This window comes from Bos taurus, chromosome 15 (assembly GCF_002263795.3).
Source record: "Bos taurus isolate L1 Dominette 01449 registration number 42190680 breed Hereford chromosome 15, ARS-UCD2.0, whole genome shotgun sequence".
NCBI lineage: Eukaryota > Metazoa > Chordata > Mammalia > Artiodactyla > Bovidae > Bos > Bos taurus.
In genome coordinates this window covers 16,016,893-16,037,370 of record NC_037342.1, presented here as the reverse complement: position 1 = coordinate 16,037,370, position 20,478 = coordinate 16,016,893, and the positions used below count along the sequence as shown (strand labels likewise).

Below are 20,478 nucleotides of genomic sequence, written 5' to 3'. Positions count from 1 at the left end.
GGTGGCCAGAGTACTGGAGTTTCAGCTTTAGCATCATTCCTTCCAAAGAACAACCAGGACTGATCTCCTTTAGAATGGACTGGTTGGATCTCTTTGCAGTCCAAGGGACTCTCAAGAGTCTTCTCCAACACCACAGTTCAAAAGCATCAATTCTTTGGCGCTCAGCTTTCTTCACAGTCCAATTCTCACATCCATACATGACTACTGGAAAAACCATAGCCTTGACTAGACAGACCTTTGTTGGCAAAGTAGAAAGAAGTGAAAAAAAGAACAAGGCAACTATTAACTCCAAGTAATTCAAAGGTTATGCAAATGAAAAAAGTGACCCTAGGGTATTAGGGGGTGGATAAACTTGTCTGCAATTAGAGTTTACATAGCCATAGTAATGAAAAAACTCTAGGAAAAATTTCAGTTTATCTACATTCAGAGTCTTGAGGTGTAGTAAGTACATGTGAGGTGGGAAGCATGGAAGAGAGCTAAATTCTTATCTCCTATACTAGGAAATCAAGATATGATACCTAAAACGGAAAAATATAAAAAGCGGCAAAGTAAGCATTTGGTTATGTGTTGTAGATACTAAATTATCAGCCCAAAGATGTGAAAAGTGGAGTAAAATGGAGGTAAGATGGAGGCAGTTACATTGGACTACATTCCTTGTAGAACTTTTTAATTCTGCACATTTAGCTTTCATAAAAGTAAAACCACAACATTGTTTTAAATAACTGCAAAAACAAAAGCAACCTCATACTCCAAAAACCCTAGAGTTTCCCATTTGCTATTCAAATTGAACTTTGAGTTTGACTTCATCTGTAAAATCCCTTATTATATGGATTGAAATAGATTGTGAATACAAAAGTGCTTGGACACTACAAGAGTTGTTTAACAACAAGAATTTACAATCCAAAAGTTAGGAATCCTTAATGTTGATTTATTCCATCATGTTGTGTGTGTAGCAAGGAGCCGGGACACAACAAACATTATCACTGCGTGAAACCAGTGACCTTGCCTGAACTCACGTGTCCAGTCCCTGCACCCGCTCTTACCTGTTCCAGGTGGCTATCTACTCTTTGGCCTCTGGGACCAAACTTTTCTGAATTCGGATTCCAGCTTGTGCCACTTCTGGTTGCCTAACTTCAGACAATGTTCTTAGCTTTTTGAATCTCCGCTTCCCTACGAGGCAATAGTAAAGCCTCTCTTGCGAAACTGCTGTGACAAACACATGAGAAATTAACAGAAAGTCCTTTGCTTTGGTGGGTAAGTAATCACAGCTTCCCAACTCCAGCGTCTGTCTTCCTGGGCGCGCGGAACACAGGAGACACCAGCATAATAGAGCTGCTAGGCGGCGGGTGGGGGGGAGGGGGAGGATCCTGTCACCATGGCAACCAGAGACGCCTTGCGTTCCCTGGCTGCCCGCGGCAGAGCAGAGAAGGCCAGCCGGCTGCCGGCCACGAAGACCCCGGCGGCATGAGGGAGGAGGAGGCCGCGGCAGTCGTGACGGTGCCTCAGGCGGGCCGCGATGGCGAGCAGCCCGGGCCTCCCGCAGGCCTGGGGTGCGCGGCGGTGCGCGGAGAACCGGGCGGCGGTGGTCCCCAGGAGTCCCGCAAGCAGTGTGAGTTCCCTTCCAGCCGTCGACACGGTGGGAGGGACGTGGGCGAGGAGAATCCGTGAAAGGCGAACGGGGAAACTGCGGTGGGACTAGCTGAAGCCGCAAAGGTTTTGGAGGGAGGGGTTGGAGTTGCTGTTTTGACAAAGGTAAGGGCCAAAGGCATCTGGTCCATTTCCCCAAGCCCTCCTTCATAAAAGGTTATCTGAGCCCAGGTAGCCTCCAACTTAATGGGCAGTGGCATTGGCCTGGAAGGTACTGAAAAAAATTGTGCACGTATGAATACACATACATATAGTATTCAAAATATTAAATTACAAAATATATTTTAATTAAAATTGTGTAAAATATAAAAATTTGTTTTACATATAAAATATGAAATTAATTTTTAAATACATAAATTATATATACACGCATGGAAATACACGTATCATTTTTGTCAATTCCTTCATTTTACAAACCGGGAAACTAAAGTCTAAACTAGCAGAAAGGATATACCTTGCCCAGCATCACTCAGTGCAGGAGAACGCCTTCAAACACTTAAACTCCCATCTCTTGGATTCTCCGTTCATAAATTATGATTACCTGACCCTTTTAGAGTCTCACAATTATGGGTCACATGTTAACACACTGCTGCTGTTTCCTCCTGCCCTGCCAAACATACAAACAACCTTGCAAGAAGTAAAAAGGAGTTCTGGTTCACAACCAACATAGTTGAAAGTTGAGTCCGCGCCAGGTCAAAGCGCTTATCCATCTTGTTCCATAAATTTACAGATATTTCCCAGCCCCGTGTGCTCCACATGTCTTCAGTAGGTGCTAAGGAATGATGAAGATGAAAATAATAGTCTGAAGAAGGTGAGCAATTCCCAGCCATTCTGCAGAGCCTCGCTGATTACCCCTCTAGAGAGCAAGGGTTGGGCCGAAGAAGCTCGACTTCCACTCCCCCAGGGACCACACACCCCCTCTTGAGAGCCCGGCACCTCCCTAGGAGCCTCAGAACTGCTGTTGCCTGCCTCTTTCCTCAGCATCAGTCACAATATACTTGATTATGATGCCTCATTCTTGTTCTTGTCAACAGCAGGCAGAGACCTTATTTAGAGCGACTAAGTTCAGTGTATATGTAAGTATTCAGTATATTTAAGGAATTCCTTACTCTGACTTGAAATTCAACCTGGAAATTTTCTCATAAGCGACACTAGAATTTAGAGGTTCTTTATTCCTTTTGGCTGTAGGAGTAAAAGGTGGAATTAGCCATTTGCTTGTCAGTTGAACAAATATTGAGTCCTGATTGCGTGCCTTCCATTGGGCAGTTGCTGGGAAATGAGTAATGAATTAAGGCTGGTGTCTAATTTACACAGGGGCTGACAGAGTCAGGGTAGAAACATACGAAGAGTGCCTGCCTCAACCTTCCTGAGCTCATTGTTTAGGGCCTCAGCTCAAGTAGAGACAGATTATTCATACCTGTTAAATTAAATGGGCACAAGTACCTATTTAATTTTCAAAAAAAAATTTTTTTTAAATCTTCAGTCTCTATTTTTTGGAAAGGTCCTCAGTGTCTGTACAGCTTCTACTCCCTAATCACACATCTGCTCCCAAATATACACAGATAAAATGTGGCCCTTTCCCACTGAAACATCTTTGAATTATATAACGGTGGCTATTTGAGCCCCACCAAATCTTTTATCGCCTCAGTGTTACCTTTATTTATTCATTTTAGTGTTATCTTTAAAATAATTTGTAGTGCTCTCACCATGGGCTGAACTATCCCAATATTCTCCGTTTTATTAAATCACTGAATCCAGTATACTAGGTACCATCAGATTAGGGTAGTGTGGTAGGACCATAACTTCGCTTGATCTGAACGTTATACTTCTATTAGGTGAATCTATATAAATTCACAATAGCTGTTTAGGCAGACACATTAGATTCTTAACACACAACAAATGCAATCTATGACATCCTTAGTTTCTCTTTTCCCATCTGTCCAATTGAAAACATTTGACCAAGGCCTTTTCTGTCCTATACTTACGGAGTTCCTCTGTTTAGTTCTAAATGCAGGTCGTTATATTATCCCCATCAATACCATCCTATGGATATGAACATTTCATTCCAAGTATGGAAGGCCCTTTGAATCCTGAGTTTGCCATTCAGCCTGTAAACCATTCACCAAGTCTGTGTCATTCTCACATTTGGTGAGTTTGCTGAAAGTTCCTATATTCAGATTAACTAATTAAATGGTGAACCCCACAGTCCAAGTAGAGTCTCTGGAAGCCCCTGATCTGTCAAGTAGCATCTTTGGCTGGGCACTCTGCCTCCTATATGAATGCACTTTATCAAATGTCTTGCCGAAATGCAAATACTATACTATGGGTACAACATCTCCTTAATCTAGCCAGTTTAGTAACTTGGTTTGAGAGGGTCAGCTATGTTGTTCAGTCACTAAATCATGTCCGACTCTTTGTGACCCTATGGACTGCTAGCATCCCAGGCTTCCCTGTCCTTCACTATCTCTTGGAGTGTGCTCAAACTCATGTCCATTGAGTCAGTGATGCCACCCAACCATCTCATTCTCTGTTGTCCCCTTCTCCTCCTGCCTTGAATCTTTCCCAGCATCAGGGTCTTTTCCAAAGAATCAGCTGTTCACATCAGGTGGCCAAAGTATTGGAGCTTCAGCTTTAGCATCAGTCCTTTCAATGAACATTCAGGGTTTATTTCCTGTAGGATTGACTGGTTTGATCTCCTTTCTGTCCAAAGAACTCTCAAAAGTTTTCTCTTGAACCACAGTTTGAAAGAATCAATTTCTTTTAATTTTTATGACTAGTTTTAAAAACTTTTGAAACTTACTTTCTCATCCATAAGTGAAAGGTCACTCAGTTGTATCCAAACCTTTGCTACCACATGGACTGTAGTCCATGGAATCCTCTAGGCCAGAATACTGGTGTGGATAGCCTTTCCCAATCCAGGGATTGAACCAGGTCTCCCATATTGCAGGCAGATTCTTTACCAGCTGAGCCATAAGGGAAGCCCCTCTTACATAAAGTAGGAATAATTTTACCTTCCTATAGGCTGATTGTCAAGAAGAAAGATAGTATACATAAGATGCCTAGAACATGGTAGCATTCAATAAACCGTAGCAATTGTTAGTAGCCAGCTCGTTGCTTCCTTCCTTTCTTGTCTTTCTCTTTGTCTTTCTTAGAGCAAGGAATATTTGCCCAAACTAGCTCTTTATGAGTTTCCCAGGTGCCACTGTGGTAAAGAATCCACCTGCCAATGCAGGAGACACGGGTTTGATCCCTAGTCCAGGAAGATCCCCTGGTAGGAAATGGCAACCCACTCCAGCATTCTTACCTGGAAAATCCCATTGACAGAGGAACCTGGCGGGCTACAGTGCATGGGGTCCCAAATAGTTGGACATGACTTAGTGTGCATGCACATGCACACGCGCACGTGCACATGCACACACACACACAGCTGTTTACAAGTCTGTCATTTTTCATAGTTCCTTGAAACCTTTGATGATTTCTTCTGTGAATTCTTGTGAGAGAAGGGCTGAAATTTGTCAAGAGACATCAAATTACAGCAAGTGATCTCTTCATTTCTACTGAGCTATTATAGGCTTTTCCTCTTAGCCAAATTTCTTAAACCCTTTTCTGCCTGAAGATCATGATTTAACTAAATTTTAATCCAGAGTTAAACTTGAGTAATGCTGACCCACATTCATCTCTCATTCGTATGACTCTGAATTTGGGGGAAAACAAGCCCAGACCCAGAGAATATCTCACTCTACCTTGTTCATGTCTGAGGGTGTGTTTGGGTCTCACGACCAGGAATGACCTAGACCCGTGGCGAGAAGCATTAGGTCTCTTGCCCCATTTGGGCCAGTCTGCACACAAGTCAAATTTGTTCTTCTTCAGTTGGTCTAGAAAAGAGGACACCTGCCATATCTTTGCATCGGTCATTGAGATTCTCCATGGCTCCCTGGACTGAGTTTTTAAGCACTAGGACTAGAACTACTAGAACTGGCTGCCTGCTCTTCACAGGGCTGGGTGGGCAGACACACACACAGAGGAATCTGCGCTCCACCTGATTGAACAATGCTTTGGTTCCACTTGAACACACACTTGTTGAGCATCTATTATTTTTTTAATTTGTATTTATTTATTTTTGGCTGTGCTGGGTCTTCGTAGCTTCACGCAGGCACTCTCTAGTTGGGGCAAGCAGAGGCTACTCTCTAATATGCCGGCTTCTCACTGCCGCGGCATCCCTCAATGAGGAGCACACGCTCTGGGGAGCAGGGGCTTCAGTAGTTCACAGGCTCTAGGCTCAGCAGTTTGCGGTGCACAGGCTTAGCTTCCCCGACGTATGTGGGATCTAGTTCTCTGACCAGGGATCAAATTCCGTGTCCTCTGCATTGGCAGGCAGACCAGCAGGGAAATCCTGTTGAGCATCTACTATTATGTCACACTCTGTTCTAGGACTCTGATGAGCTGAACAGACACCTCTGCTCTCACGGTATATAGCCTGGCAAGGGAGACATACGGTACTAATAGTTACACAAATAAAATTGTACATAAAGTAAATGAGGCTGCATACACATTGCAATAAGTCAAATGAAAGCAAAGAGGAAAATACTATGAGAAAAAGTAACCAGGGACATTGTGGAGCCAAGGAAAATTTCCTTAAAGAACTGACATCTCAGCCTAGACCTGACATTCAGGTAGAAGTCACCCAGGCAAAAATAATTATGAGAAGGACAGTTCAGGCAGAGAAAACAGAATGTACAAAAGAGACAATGTGTGGGGATGGACAGAAAGGCCACATGGCCGGAGCTCAGAGAGCAAGAGAGAGAAGGGCTGACAGGAGAGTCTGGAGAGAAGTATGGGCTCAGATGACTCCCTGGGCTGAGCAGAAGAAATGTAGCTAAAGAGCTTAGAAAAAACAGTCCATCCTCAACTATAACAGTGAAGTCTTGTGGGGCCAGGTTTGGAGGTCAGGAAAAGGTCATATGTCCATTACTGACACTCCACTACAATTCAGGTTTATTCTTTTAAAAAGCTGATGAAATACTACTAGACTGTTCTGTATCATGTATCTGGATTGTAGGCTGTATGCATGGAAAGTGAAAGTTGCTCAGTCGTGTCCAACTCTTTTGAACCCATGGACTATACAGTCCGTGGAATTCTCCAGAATACTGGAGTGGGTAGCCTTTCCCTTCTCCAGGGGATCTTCCCAACCCAGGGATCAAACCCAGGTCTCCCACATTGCAGGCAGATTCTTTACTGTCTGAGCCACCATATATCTTTATTATTCACTGCTGTGTCCTCTGCCCCAAATGCCTGGCACAGAGTATGTCTTTAATAAGAATTTATTGAATAAATGAAAGTTTTCTTCAAGTTAATGAAGAAAACTTCATATATTACTTCATAATACTTAAAATAAGTTATCTGAAACTTAACCACAAAATATAAAGTTCTCCCCCGGCAAAGCTAAAAGTTACACTGGAAGGGATCTTTCCAAAATAGAGTCTGCAGGATGAAACACCTGTTATTTGTATGGAAGGATTTGTCTCTTTAAAAAATAGTTATTTATGTAAATAATGGCTAGAAGGTTGGGCAGAATTTATAATAAGTAACCAATTTTGTTAATACCTTTACAGGGAAGAAGTTTTTATATTGTGAACCACATAAGAGAATTAAGGAAGTACTCGAAGAAGAACTTTATATTAAAAGAGATGAATGCCACATTAAACATCCACCTGCAGGTAATCTCAGTGACAAATTAAGTATGTTTGCAAAATGGATATAAAATTACCTGTTTGATGGCAGTGATTATTTTATTTATTGTAAAACCATGAGTATTAAAAGAAAAACAGCCCCCTGAGAGGTTCTTGGATAATTTTATATAATTATTTTGCCCTTGCCCAAATAAATTAATGTATTTACATTGCTGTTCCACATTTTTGATGGATTTATTTCTACTTAATGATAAGTAGAATTTTTTCCAAGTGTCTGGAAAGCACAATAACATCCTCAACCTTTATCAATATGCTGCTGCTGCTGCTAAGTCACTTCAGTCATGTCCGACTCTGTGCGACCCCATAGACGGCTGCCCACCAGGCCCCCTGTCCCTGGGATTCTCCAGGCAAGAACACTGGAGTGGGTTGCCATTTCCTTCTCCAATGCATGAAAGTGAAAAGTGAAATTGAAGTCGCTCAGTCATGCCTGACTCTTAGCAACCCCATGGACTGCAGCCTACCAGGCTCCTCTGCCCATTGGATTTTCCAGGCAAGAGAACTGGAGTAGGGTGCCATTGCCTTCTCCATAAGTAGTACCAATAACCGTGATGCTCAAAGTATTGACTGCATCAGAATTATCTAGGAATTACAGGTTAAAAGCAGACGGCTGAGCCCCATCTAGAGAGTAACTGGCTTAGAAAGTCTGGGATGGGGCCCAAGAATTTGTATTTCTACCAAGTCCCAAGTTGATGATGCTGGTCCAGAGACCCCACTTTGCAAATCACTGACTCAGAAGAATCTAAGTCATTTAAATAGGTCAATTCATCCCAGGATTTTATCTCACATACACATAGTATATGGGTTACATGGTCTGGGCATTGATAGCTCACACTGATGATTCATTTGAAAAAAGATATGCTCTAAAGAGGGTTTCCCTGAGAGCTCAGAGATAAAGAATCTGCCTATCCATGCAGGAGATGTGGGTTCGATCCCTGGGTCAGGAAGATTCCCTGGAGGAGGGCATGGCAACCCACTACAGTATTCTTAACCTGGAGAATCCCATGGACAGAGGAGCCTGGCAGGTTAGGGTCGCACAGAGTTGGATATGACTAAAGCAACTGAGCACACACACATGCATGCTCTAAAGAATCCCTTATAGACATTATTTTGAAACTGCTGGAGCTCCTTATTTTTTATAGTTCCTTCTCTGTGATTACTAGGTGCATATTTCATGTTTTTATTGAAACCCTCTTGGATACCAGCAGTTGCTTGAAGATATAAAAGAAATGAGACATGACTCCTGTACGTAGAGAACTTGACATTTTCTGAGGAGAATTGTTGAAAAACAGGCTCTGCTGTGCTAAGTTGCTTCAGTCGTGTCCAACTCTTTGCAACCCTATGGACTGCAGCCCACCAGACTCCTCTGTCCGTGGAATTCTCCAGGCAAGAATACTGGAGTGGGTAGTCATTTCCTTCTCCAGGGGATCTTCCTGACCCAGGGATCAAACATGTCTCAGATTTCCTGCACTGGCAGGCATGTTCTTTACCATAGGTGCCACCTGGGAAGCCCAGGCTAGTGGGACCCAAATTAGAGCAGAGGCTGCAGGCCCAGAGGTACAACTTTCAGACTCTGTGACATAGTTTCACACTTTATGGGGTTTTTCCTATTTCTTCACTCCCTGTTCTGTCCCATTGATCTATTTCAATGCCACATTGATACTACAGCTTTTCATAATGTCTTCTTTTTCCTTTAAGAATTGTTTTCCCTCCACTTTACATTTTAAAACCAGCATAGAAACGCCTTTTAGGGTCTTCTTGCATCACCCATTCTTATGGAAAGAGAGGTCAAAGGAATGGCTAATTTTGTTCATACTGTGTCTTGAAGGAAAGTTTAAAGTCTTAGAGTTTGAACTCTACAGATGGATGCAGAATGACCAACTAAATTGTTTCTCTGAAACCCAATCTGCAATTGTATTTGGGTCCCCTTCATTTCAGAGATTACATAAAAGCTCATTTATACACTATTTGGATGGTGTGTTGATTCTTAATGGATAAATTTATTTATGTCAGTCTGAATAATTAGGAAAAATCATTTGGTTTATAAAAATTTGTTTTTCTAGGCAATCTTAAATATTGAAAGTGAAAGTGGCTCAGTCATGTCCAACTCTTTGCGACCCCATGGACTATACAGTCCATGGAATTCTCCAGGCCAGAATTCTGGAGTGGGTAGTCTTTTCCTTCTCCAGGGGATCTTCCCAACCCAGGTACTGAACCCAAGTCTTGTGCATTGCGGATGGATTCTTTACCAGCTGAGCCACAAGGGAAGCTCAAGAATGCTGGAATGGGTAGCCTATCCCTTCTGCAGAGGATCTTCCAGACCCAGGAATCCAACTGGGGTCTCCTGCCTTGCAGGTGGATTCTTTACAAACTGAGCTATCAGGGAAGACTTCTTAAATATTTTTCATATGAAATGAAGACCGCATGGGGTGCTGCATTTTTTGTAGCATCCACCAGAGGTCGCACAGAGGTGCTATTTTAGCCTAGAAAAAATATTTCAAAGCTGAGAATTGCTTCTGTAACGTTAAGTTTTAAAGGGCTCTAATGGATAAAAAACGGAAGCCTACTAAATTTTTTCTTTTTCGTTTCTTCTCCTTTTCACGGCTGGAAGCCCCATGTGGACCAGAACAGGAAACTAGCACGTAGGGAGAGTTCCACACTCTTCCAGCCTAGCCCGGAGAGCTAAGGCTGGCAGTGTTCATCAGCTACTGTAAACTGCAAGGTTTACAGTGACAAACTCTTTTAAATATCAGAAGAAAGATACAGCCTCTCTTGCTGGAGGACACACCTTGCCACACACACCCAGAATTCTGCATAAAACTCTTAGGGATTTTTAGGACCTTGAATGTAGTCTTCTAAGGTAGTACAGTAGTAAAGAATCTGCCTGTGAATGAGGGAGACGCAGGAGAAAGGGGTTTGATCCCTGGGTTGAGAAGATCCCTTAGAGAAAGGCATGACAACCCACTAGAGGAAGGCATGGCAACCCACTCCAGTGTTCTTGCCTGGGAAATCTCATGGAAAGAGGAGCCTGGTGGGCTACAGTCCATGGGGTTGCAAAAGAGTCAGACACAACAGCAACTGAGCACGCACACACATGACTTATAAGCAGCCATCCCTAGATGTTAGAAGTTAGACCCATTATTTCTACGTTTTCACTTATTGGCTCTGTCACCCATCCCAATTAGGCCTTTGCTTCCACGCATACAAGGAAATTGTTCCTTTCCAGATTGCAAATGACCTTTGTTGTTAAGGTCAAAGGTAGTGATCTTCAAGGTCAAATCCAATCCACAAACTCAGCTTCTCCACAGCATATGACATAACCATTTACTCCTTCCCCGGAAAACACTTTCTCAGCTCAGCCTCCAGGTCACCATGCTCCAGTCTCCTGGTTTGAGTTGTACCACCCGTTCTCTGTCCTCCTTGCTGACTCTGCTTCTTCTATGCTCTAAAATGTGTAAAACTCAGTCATAGACCTTTTTCTGTATCCATACTCCCTCCCTGCAGATCACACTTGGCCCTCTTGTGCTGACAACTCCAAAATTTATATCTCTGCCCTCTGATTTTCAAATTCCCAGAAGCCTACTTGGCTTGGATATCTAAAGGCCTCTCAAACTTAGCATGACCAGAACAGAACTGAATAAAAATCTTTGAAAAATTTTAATATGGACCATTTTAAGTCTTTATTAAATCTTTTATAATATTGTTTTTGTTGTATGTTTTGGGTTTTTGGCCACGAGGCATGCAGGATCTTCGTTCCCTGGTGGTAGTGTTTTAGTTTCTAAGTCGTGTCCGACTTTTGCAACCCCGTGGACTGTAGCCTGCCAGGCTCTTCTGTCCATGGGATTCTCCAGGCAAGAATACTGGAGTTGGGGTGCCATTCCCTTCTCCAGGGGATCTTCCAACCCAGGGATTGAACCCAGGTCTCCTGTATTGCAGGCAGATTCTTTACCGATTTAGCTACGAGGGAAGCCCAAATTCCCTGACCAGGGATCAAACCTGCACCCTCTGCATTGGAAGGTGAAATCTTAACCACTGGACCACCAAGGACATCCCTAAATCCCAGCTTTTAAATCCCACTCTTCAGTGGGTCTTCCCCATCTCAAGAAATGGTACCACCATTCACTCAGTTGATTAGGCCTAGAAGGCAAATCCTCTCTCCATGGTCAGTCCATCAGTGAATCCTGTGAAATCTACATTTGAAAGATATTTGAAATCTCCCCACCTTGCCCAAAACATCTACTTCTGCTTCACTGACTATGCTAAAGCCTTTGACTGTGTGGATCACAACAAACTATGGAAAATTCTGAAAGAGATAGGAATACCAGACCACCCTAACTTCCTCCTGAAAAACCTGTATGCCAGTCAAGAAACAACAGGTAGAACCAGACATGGAACAACAGACTGGTTCCAAACTGGGGAAAGAGTACATCAAGGCTGCATATTGTCACCCTGCTTATTTAACTCACATGCAGAGTACATCATGCAAAATGCTGGGCTGGAGGAAGCACAAGCTGGAATCAAGATTGCAGGGAGAAATATCAATAACCTCAGATATGCAGATGACACCACCATTATGGCAGAAGATGAAGAACTAAAGAGCCTCTTGATGAAAGTGAAAGAGGAGAGTGAAAAAGTTGGCTTAAAACTCAACATTCAAAAAATGAAGATCATGGCATCTGGTCCCATCACTTCATGGCAAATAGGGAAACAGTGGAAACAGTGAGAGACTTTATTTTGGGGGGCTCCAAAATCACTGCAGATGGTGACTGCACCCATGAAACTAAAAGACACTTACTCCTTGGAAGAAAAGCTATGACCAAACTAGACAGCATATTGCCAACAAAGGTCAGTCTAGTCAAAGGTGTGGTTTTTCCAGTAGTCGTGTATGGATGTGAAAGTTGGAGCATAAAGAAGGCTAAGCACTGAAGAACTGATGCTTTTGAACTGTGATGCTGGAGAAGACTCTTGAGAGTCCCTTGGACTGCAAGGAAATCAAAGCAGTCAGTCCTAAAGGAAATCAGTCCTGAATATTCATTGGAAAGACTGATGCTGAAACTGAAACTCCAATACTTTGGCCACCTGATGGGAAAGGCTGACTCATTAGAAAAGACCCTGATGCTGGGAAAGATTGAAGGCAGGAGAGGGGGACGACAGATGATGAGATGGTTGGATCGCATCACTGACTCAATAGACATGAGTTTGAACAAGCTCCAGGAGATGGTGATAGACAGGGAAGCCTGGTATGCTGCAATCCATGGGGTCACAAAGAGTCAGACGTGACTAAGCAGCTGAACAATAGCAACCACTTTGCCCACAATCACCTGCCCCAAACCCCAGTCGTCTCTTGCAGGCTCAGCAATAGCCCCCAGTGACAATTTCTACTCCTTCCCCCTGCAGTCTATTCTCTTCTCAGAAACCAGAGGCATCTCTGACAAACATAAATTTTTGCCCATCACCGCCATGCTAAAGCTCTCCAATGCCTTCTTATTTTCCTTAGGCTAAATTTCACCTTTGTCGTGTGGCCTGCTCACCTCTGTGAACTCATCTCCCATACTCTCTGACTCCACTTTAGCCACACAGTTTTTCTTGAAATTCCCTTGAGAGTCTTCTCCAGCACCACAGTTAAAAAGCATCAATTTCTTCAGCACTCAGCCTTATGTATGGTCCAACTCTCACATCTGTACATGACTACTGGCAAAACCAAAGCTTTGACTATACAGACCTTTGTCAGCAAAATGATGTCTCTGTTTTTTAATATGCTGTCTAGGTTTGTTGTAGCTTTTCTTCCATGGAGCAAGTGGTAGCAATAAGAAAAAAAGTATTTCTGTGGTATCCATGCCTCCAATAAATGTAGAAAAAGAAAAAACTGGGAGAGCCAATTATTTCTTACCTCTAGCCTCCTCTACTTACTTATATTATTTGCCTGGCCCTTTCTCTCTCTTTTTTCTATGTGTATATACACATATGAATATATATTTTTATTTGAATTTAAGCAATATATACTGTTCTTTATATACACCCAGTTCAGTTCAGTTCAGTCGCTCAGTCGTGTCCAACTCTTTGCGACTCCGAGAATTGCAGCACGCCAGGCCTCCCTGTCCATCATCAACCCCCAGAGTACACCCGGGGGTGTACTAAATCCTGGGAATCGTTAACTTATTGACCTCACTGGGCCTCACTTCTAGCGTTGTTTTATTGTTTGGGGGCATGTCTCTTGCTCTTGTTACATGTTGTTGTTGCTAAACAAGCCTACTTGGTTTTGTTGTTAAGCAAGTCTGCTTCCTTCAGTCATCATTAACTTACAGGAGTCTCCTATACCTTTTGCTTCACTTACAGTCCCCCAGTGGGATTAGCTATTTAATCTCCTACTTTGTCCCTTTACTCTTTCCGTATCACTATTCTTCCCATTTTGTAGCTCTAGAAGCTGAGACTAGGGGAAGGTACAGTAACTGTTGCCACTCAGTGGAATAACTGATACATGAATGTAGGTTCATCTGAAGCTGGTATCTTTGCTCTTTGTCACTGGGTTATACTTTATAAGATTATATTTTCTTAGAGGGAAAAAAGATTTGAAACTGCATTGGTAGCGAATAGTATTATTTTCGGTTAACACAAGATTGTCATGATCTTATCCAGGTTCAGGTTCAAACCTGAGATAGAACAGGTTTCAGAGGCTTTACACGTTCTGTCAGATAAGCCATTGGGCCTGGATCTACAGAATCTCACCATCCTGAAAAAAAGAAATGCAGCTTTCTGACCAGCAGTGCAGGAGACCAGTTGTAATACAGAAGTGTGTGTGTGCGCTCAGTGCTCAGTTGTGTCCGACTCTTTGCGACCCCATAGACTGTAGACCACCAGGCCCCTCTGTCCATGGGATTCCCCAGGCAAGAATACTGGAGTGGGTTACAATTTCCTTCTCCAAGGGATCTTCCCAACCCAGGGATCAAACTCAAATCTCTTACATCTCCTACATTGGCAGCCAGGTTCTTTAGCACTAACACCACCTGGGAAGCCCTGTAATACAGGAGATGTGGGTCAATCCCTGGGTCAGAAGATGCCCTGGAGAAGGAAATGGCAGCCTACTCCAGTGTTCTTGCCTGGGAAATCTAATAGACAGGGGAACCTGGTGGGCTACAGTCCATGAGGGTCTGAGCTTCCCTGGTGGCTCAGACGGTTAAGTGTCTGAGTGCAATGCGGGAGACCAGGGTTCAATCCCTGGGTCGGGAATACCCCCTGGAGGAAGAAATGGCAACCCATTCCAGTACTCTTGCCTGGAGAATTCTATGGACAGAGGAGCCTGGTGGGCTACAGTCCATGGGGTCGCAAAGAGTTGGACACGACTTGAGCGACTTCACTTTACTTTCACTTAGCAACTAAATGGCTGACCACCACCATGTAACTTTCTGGATAAGTAAAGAATTTAGCTAACACAGAAGCAGAAGATATTAAGAAGAGGTGGCAAGAATACACAGAAGAACTCTACAAACAAGATCTTCATGAACCAGATAATCACGATGGTGTGATCACTCACCTAGAGCCAGACATCGTGGAATGTGAAGTCAAGTGGGCCTTAGAAAGCATCACTATGAACAAAGCTAGTGGAGGTGATGCAATTCCAGTTGAGCTGTTTCAAATCTGAAAGATGATGCTGTGAAAGTGCCGCACTCAATATGCCAGCAAATTTGGAAAACTCAGCAGTGGCCACAGGACTGGAAAAGGTCAGTTTTCATTCTAATCCCAAAGAAAGGCAATGCCAAAGAATGCTCAAACTACCACACAATTGCACTCATCTCACACGCTAGTAAAGTAATACTCAAAATTCTCCAAGCCAGGCTTTAGCAATACGTGAACTGTGAACTTCCTGATCTTCAAGCTTGTTTTAGAAAAGGCAGAGGAACCAGAGATCAAAATGCCAACATCTTCTGGATCATCGAAAAACCAAGAGAGTTCCAGAAAAACATCTATTTCTGCTTTATTGACTATGCCAAAGCCTTTGACTGTGTGGATCACAACAAACTGTGGAAAATTCTTCATGAGATGGGAATACCAGACCACCTGACCTGCCTCTTGATAAATCTATATGCAGGTCAGGAAGCAACAGTTAGAACTGGACATGGAACAACAGACTGGTTCCAAATAGGAAAAGGAGAACGTCAAGGCTGTACATTATCACCCTGCTTATTTAACTTATATGCAGAGTACATCATGAGAAACACTAGACTGGAAGAAACACAAGCTGGAATCAAGATTGCAGGGAGAAATATCAATAACCTCAGATATGCAGATGACACCACCCTTATGGCAGAAGTGAAGAGGAACTAAAAAGCCTCTTGAAGAAAGTGAAAGAGGAGAGTGAAAAAGTTGGCTTAAAGCTCAACATTCAGAAAACGAAGATCATGGCATCCGGTCCCATCACTTCATGGGAAATAGATGGGGAAACTGTGGCTGACTTTCTTTTTGGGGGCTCCAAAATCACTGCAGATGGTGACTGCAGCCATGAAATTAAAAGACACTTACTCCTTGGAAGGAAAGTTATGACCAACCTAGATAGCATATTCAAAAGCAGAGACATTACTTTGCCAACAAAGGTCTGTCTAGTCAAGGCTATAATTTTTCCTGTGGTCATGTATGGATGTGAGAGTTGGACTGTGAAGAAGGCTGAGCACCGAAGATTTGATGCTTTTGAACTGTGGTGTTGGAGAAGACTCTTGAGAGTCCCTTGGACTGCAAAGAGATCCAACCAGTCCATTCTGAAGGAGATCAGCCCTGGGAGTTCTTTAGAGGGAATGATGCTAAAGCTGAAACTCCAGTACTTTGGCCACCTCATGTGAAGAGTTGACTCATTGGAAAAGACTCTGATGCTGGGAGAGATTGGGGGCAGGAGGAGAAGGGGGCGACAGAGGATGAGATGGCTGGATGGCATCACTGACTCGATGGACGTGAGTCTGAGTGAACTCCAGGAGTTGGTGATGGACAGGGCGGCCTGGCGTGCTGCAATTCATGGGGTCGCGAAGAGTCGTCAGACTGAGCGACTGAACTGAACTGAACTGATAATTCATGTATTTTTAGTGGTTCCCTGAAATTTTCCCCCTCCTTCCAATTTTTTTAAAAGAAGAGGTAGGTTTATGAGGCATGCATTACAGGACTATTGCATTCATTTTGCCATTGATTTTAAAACAATATCTACATTTCAAAAAATTCTGTAAGAGAACCACACAGGAGTAAATTAATGTACTAATTTAATGTTTTTAAGTTGCTAGGGTTTTTTGTATTTTTCTGGCTAAAACTAGCAGAGTTTATGGTGGTCGTGAAAAATTTGATGAATGAAGCTTACTAGTTTTCTCTTACACAACATTCTATTTCCTGATTAATTTTGGGAGTGTGGTACCAGACACATTCATTTGTGTCTATATGTGCCTGAATGCATGCAAACTTACTTTGAGTCTGGTTTATTATGTTTAGTATAAATTTAAGAAATGTAAAACGTTACCCAGCAATTGCGGATATTTTTGCTATTCATTAACACATTCAACAAAAATGTTTTTGTACCTGCAATATACAAGGAACTTACTAGACACCAAAAGCATGTTAAAATAATTACCAAAAAAAAAAAAGAGAGATAATTACAGAGCTCAGAAGTCACCAAACAAAAGTTTAAATGACTTGAAATTTTCTTCCTCTGACCACGTTTACACAAAGGAAGCATGGACAGTATGTTTCTAAGCTGGCTTCTCAAGGTCTAATGTTCATTATTCACAGTCTGGAGACAGCTGAAGGAAACAAAAATGTTTTTAAAGGGCAGCCTTCTCTGTCGGACCAGGTCAGATCCCATCGGCCAAAATTTTCAGCATAAAGACTTTGTTCTGTAGCTTTCAAATTCAGGATAAAAACACACCTAAAAAGATTTCTGAGTAGAATAGGCTTGGAGGCAAGAAAAGAGGAGAAAGAAAAGAATCTCTATAATATTCCTACCTTCCAGAAAGGACTTAATTCTTTTCTCCTGGCTTCTCTCTGTGCCTGCTTCTCTTTTCAGGTTAAGCTGCCAGCAGAGGTCTCTCTGGCCAGCTCCACCCCTCCCCCTCCTTGTCTTCCTTTCTCCACCTGGAAAGCGTTTGCCCAGAGCTTAGAGGCTGAAGCTCCCTTTAAAGATGCCGCTGCTTCAATGGGTATTCATACTTCTTGCTCGTCCTCTTTTCCTCCAGGAGAATGTATCACTTTCCATAACATTTTCATCCAAAAATATCCTATCTGCTCAAAATCACGCTATTTATCCCAGCAGCCTCTATCCCCAAGTACAATAAATGCTTGTGACTAACAGTATTCTGCTTTGAGAGTTTTCTTTTCTCACCCAGGTGTTTCTGGGCATATGCATTTGTGTTTCAGGTACTTTCTCTGTTAGGGCTTCCCGGTTGGCTCAGCAGTAAAGCATCCTCCTGCCGATTCAGGAGACTCGGCTTTGATCCCTGTGTCAGGAAGATCCCCTGGAGAAGAAAATGGCAACCCACACCAGTATTCTTGCCTGGGAAATCCCAAGGACAGAGGAGCTTGGTGGGTTACAGTCCAAGGGGTTGCAAAAAATTGGACGTGACTTAGGGAATAAACAACAACAGCAACAGATTGTTTCTATCAAGTTGTGCTTGCATCTGAAAGAGCAAACGAAATTAGATTGGTACAATCTTTCCATCTAATTTGAGATGGGTTTTCTACAGAGTTTTGCCCCCGGATCTTTTTTTTTCATATTTATTTATTTAGCTGTACTGGGTCTTAGTTGCTGTATATGAACTCTTAGTTGTGGCATGTGAGATCTAGTTCCCTGACCGGGGATAGAATTCAGCCAACTGCATTGGGAGCACGGAGTCTTATCCACAGGACCACCAGGGAAGTCCCTGCCTCTGGATTTTTACCTGTTTTCTATTTACCAGACCTTCCCACAATATGGAATAAATCGAAACGTATTTCCTTAGTGTTGCATAGGGTGTCACAGAGAGTATTGAATAAATGTTTGTGGACTCCTTCATCTGAGAGTTTATTACCCTTTTCTATGTCTACACAGGGCAAAAGAGGAAACTGCCTTGATCAGTTAAGAGAAGATTTGGGTTAGATATTAGAAACAGCTTGAATTTTGTAAGGTCTTGGCAGAAGGAAGTTGTGGAGACTTCCTTGAAGGTCTTTAGAAAGGAGGGGGGAACTAATCTTGACAGATAGCTTCAGCCACTCCATTCAGGAGCAGAGAAGGAGTCAGTTCAGTGAGTCACTTCAATGACTGTGCCTCTGGAAACAGAGTCTCAGTCCATGCTTGGACAGGAAAATCATTGTCTCTGTAAAAAAAAAAAAAAAAAGCTACTATTTATTGGGTACAAAGCACTTATGTCCATTTCATCCAAATGCAACAACAATCCTTCAAGGTAGATATTATTGTCATCCCCGTGAGAGGACTGACACATACTGGATTAAATGATTTGCCCAAAGTCATAAAACTGGTAGGTGGTAGAGAAGGGACTGAAACCCAGATCTCCTCAGATCCCAAAGGCTGTGCCCCCAGTCATTACCTGCTATAGACTCCTTTCTGGAGGGGTCATGTCAGTGTGTTTGCCATAGGAAACCTTACGTCTATGGAGAATATTGGATATTAACATTTGTAGCTTCAGAAATGGGAAAACCAACTTAACGGCACTTACCTGAATTCACTTCTTTGTTTAACTTGGGTCACAGTTTTCTACACAGTAAATTCTCACTAAATACTTGTTAACTGACTCCCCAAATGTAAACATGTGATTTTAAGATACATAGAAAAGCCCAGTGCAAATCATTACTAAGCCAACACTTATTGACAGTATCAGGATTTAGACATTCAGTTCAGTTCAGTCCCTCAGCCATGTCGGACTCTTTGCGACCCCATGAACCGCAGCATGCCAGGCCTCCCTGTCCATCACCAACTCCCGGAGTCCACCCAAACCCATGTCCGTTGTGTCGGTGATGCCATCCACCCACCTCATCCTCTGTCGTCCCCTTCTCCTCCTGCCTTCAATCTTTCCCAGCATCAGGGTCTTTTCAAATGAGTCAGCTCTTCACATCAGGTGGCCAAAGTATTGGAATTTCAGCTTCAACATCAGTCCTTCCAATGAACACCCAGGACTGGTCTCCTTTAGGATGGACTGGTTGGATCTCCTTGCAGTCCAAGGGACTCTCAAGAGTCTTCTCCAACACCACAGTTCAAAAGCATCAATTCTTTGGCGCTCAGCTTTCTTTATAGTCCAACTCTCACATCCATATATGACTACTGGAAAAACCATAGCCTTGACTAGACGGACCTTTGTTGGCAAAGTAATGTCTCTGCTTTTGAATATGCTATCTAGGTTGGTCATAACTTTCCTTCCAAGGAGTAAGTGTCTTTTAATTTCATGGCGGCAGTTACCATCTGCAGTGATTTTGGAGTCTAGAAAAATAAAGTCAGCCACTGTTTCCACTGTTTCCCCATCTATTTCCCATGAAGTGATGGGACCAGAAGCCATGATCTTAGTTTTCTGAATGTTGAGCTTTAAGCCAACTTTTTCACACTCCTCTTTCACTTTCATCAAGAGGCTCGTTAGTTCTTTTTCACTTTCTGCCATAAGGGTGGTGTCATCTGCATATCTGAGGTTATTGATATTTCTCCTGGCAATCTTGATTCCAGCTTGTGCTTCTTCCAGCCCAGCATTTCTCATGATGTACTCTGCATATAAGTTAAATAAGCAGGGTGACAATATACAGCCTTGACCTTCTCCTTTTCCTATTTGGAACCAGTCTGTTGTTCCATGTCCAGTTCTAACTGTTGCTTCCTGACCTGTATACAGGTTTCTCAGGAGGCAGGTCAGGTGGTCTGGTATTCCCATCTCCTTCAGAATTTTCTACAGTTTATTGTGATCCACATAGTCAAAGGCTTTGGCATAGTCAATAAAGCAGAAATAGATGTTTTTCTGGAACTCTCTTGGTTTTTCAATGATCCAGCAGATGTTGTCAATTTGATCTCTGGTTCCTCTGCCTTTTCTAAAACCGGCTTGAACATCTGGAAGTTCATGGTTTACATATTGCTGAAGCCTGGCTT

General features: G+C 42.8%; 1 protein-coding gene across 2 annotated transcripts in view; it reads left to right on the top strand.

Moving 5' to 3' along the window:
- Positions 1-1,373: 1,373 nt before the first annotated feature.
- The window catches only part of C15H11orf97 (chromosome 15 C11orf97 homolog), a 33,788-nt gene continuing 14,683 nt past the window's right edge, over positions 1,374-20,478 (top strand). The window contains exons 1-2 of one of the 2 annotated variants that reach the window (XR_009490587.1): positions 1,374-1,609; positions 7,260-7,364. Coding sequence is in view for 1 of the 2 variants with exons in the window: in NM_001077076.2 (NP_001070544.1) it covers positions 1,465-1,609; positions 7,260-7,364 (250 nt within the window). In the remaining variant the exon portion in view is untranslated. 2 annotated transcript variants of the gene reach the window in all.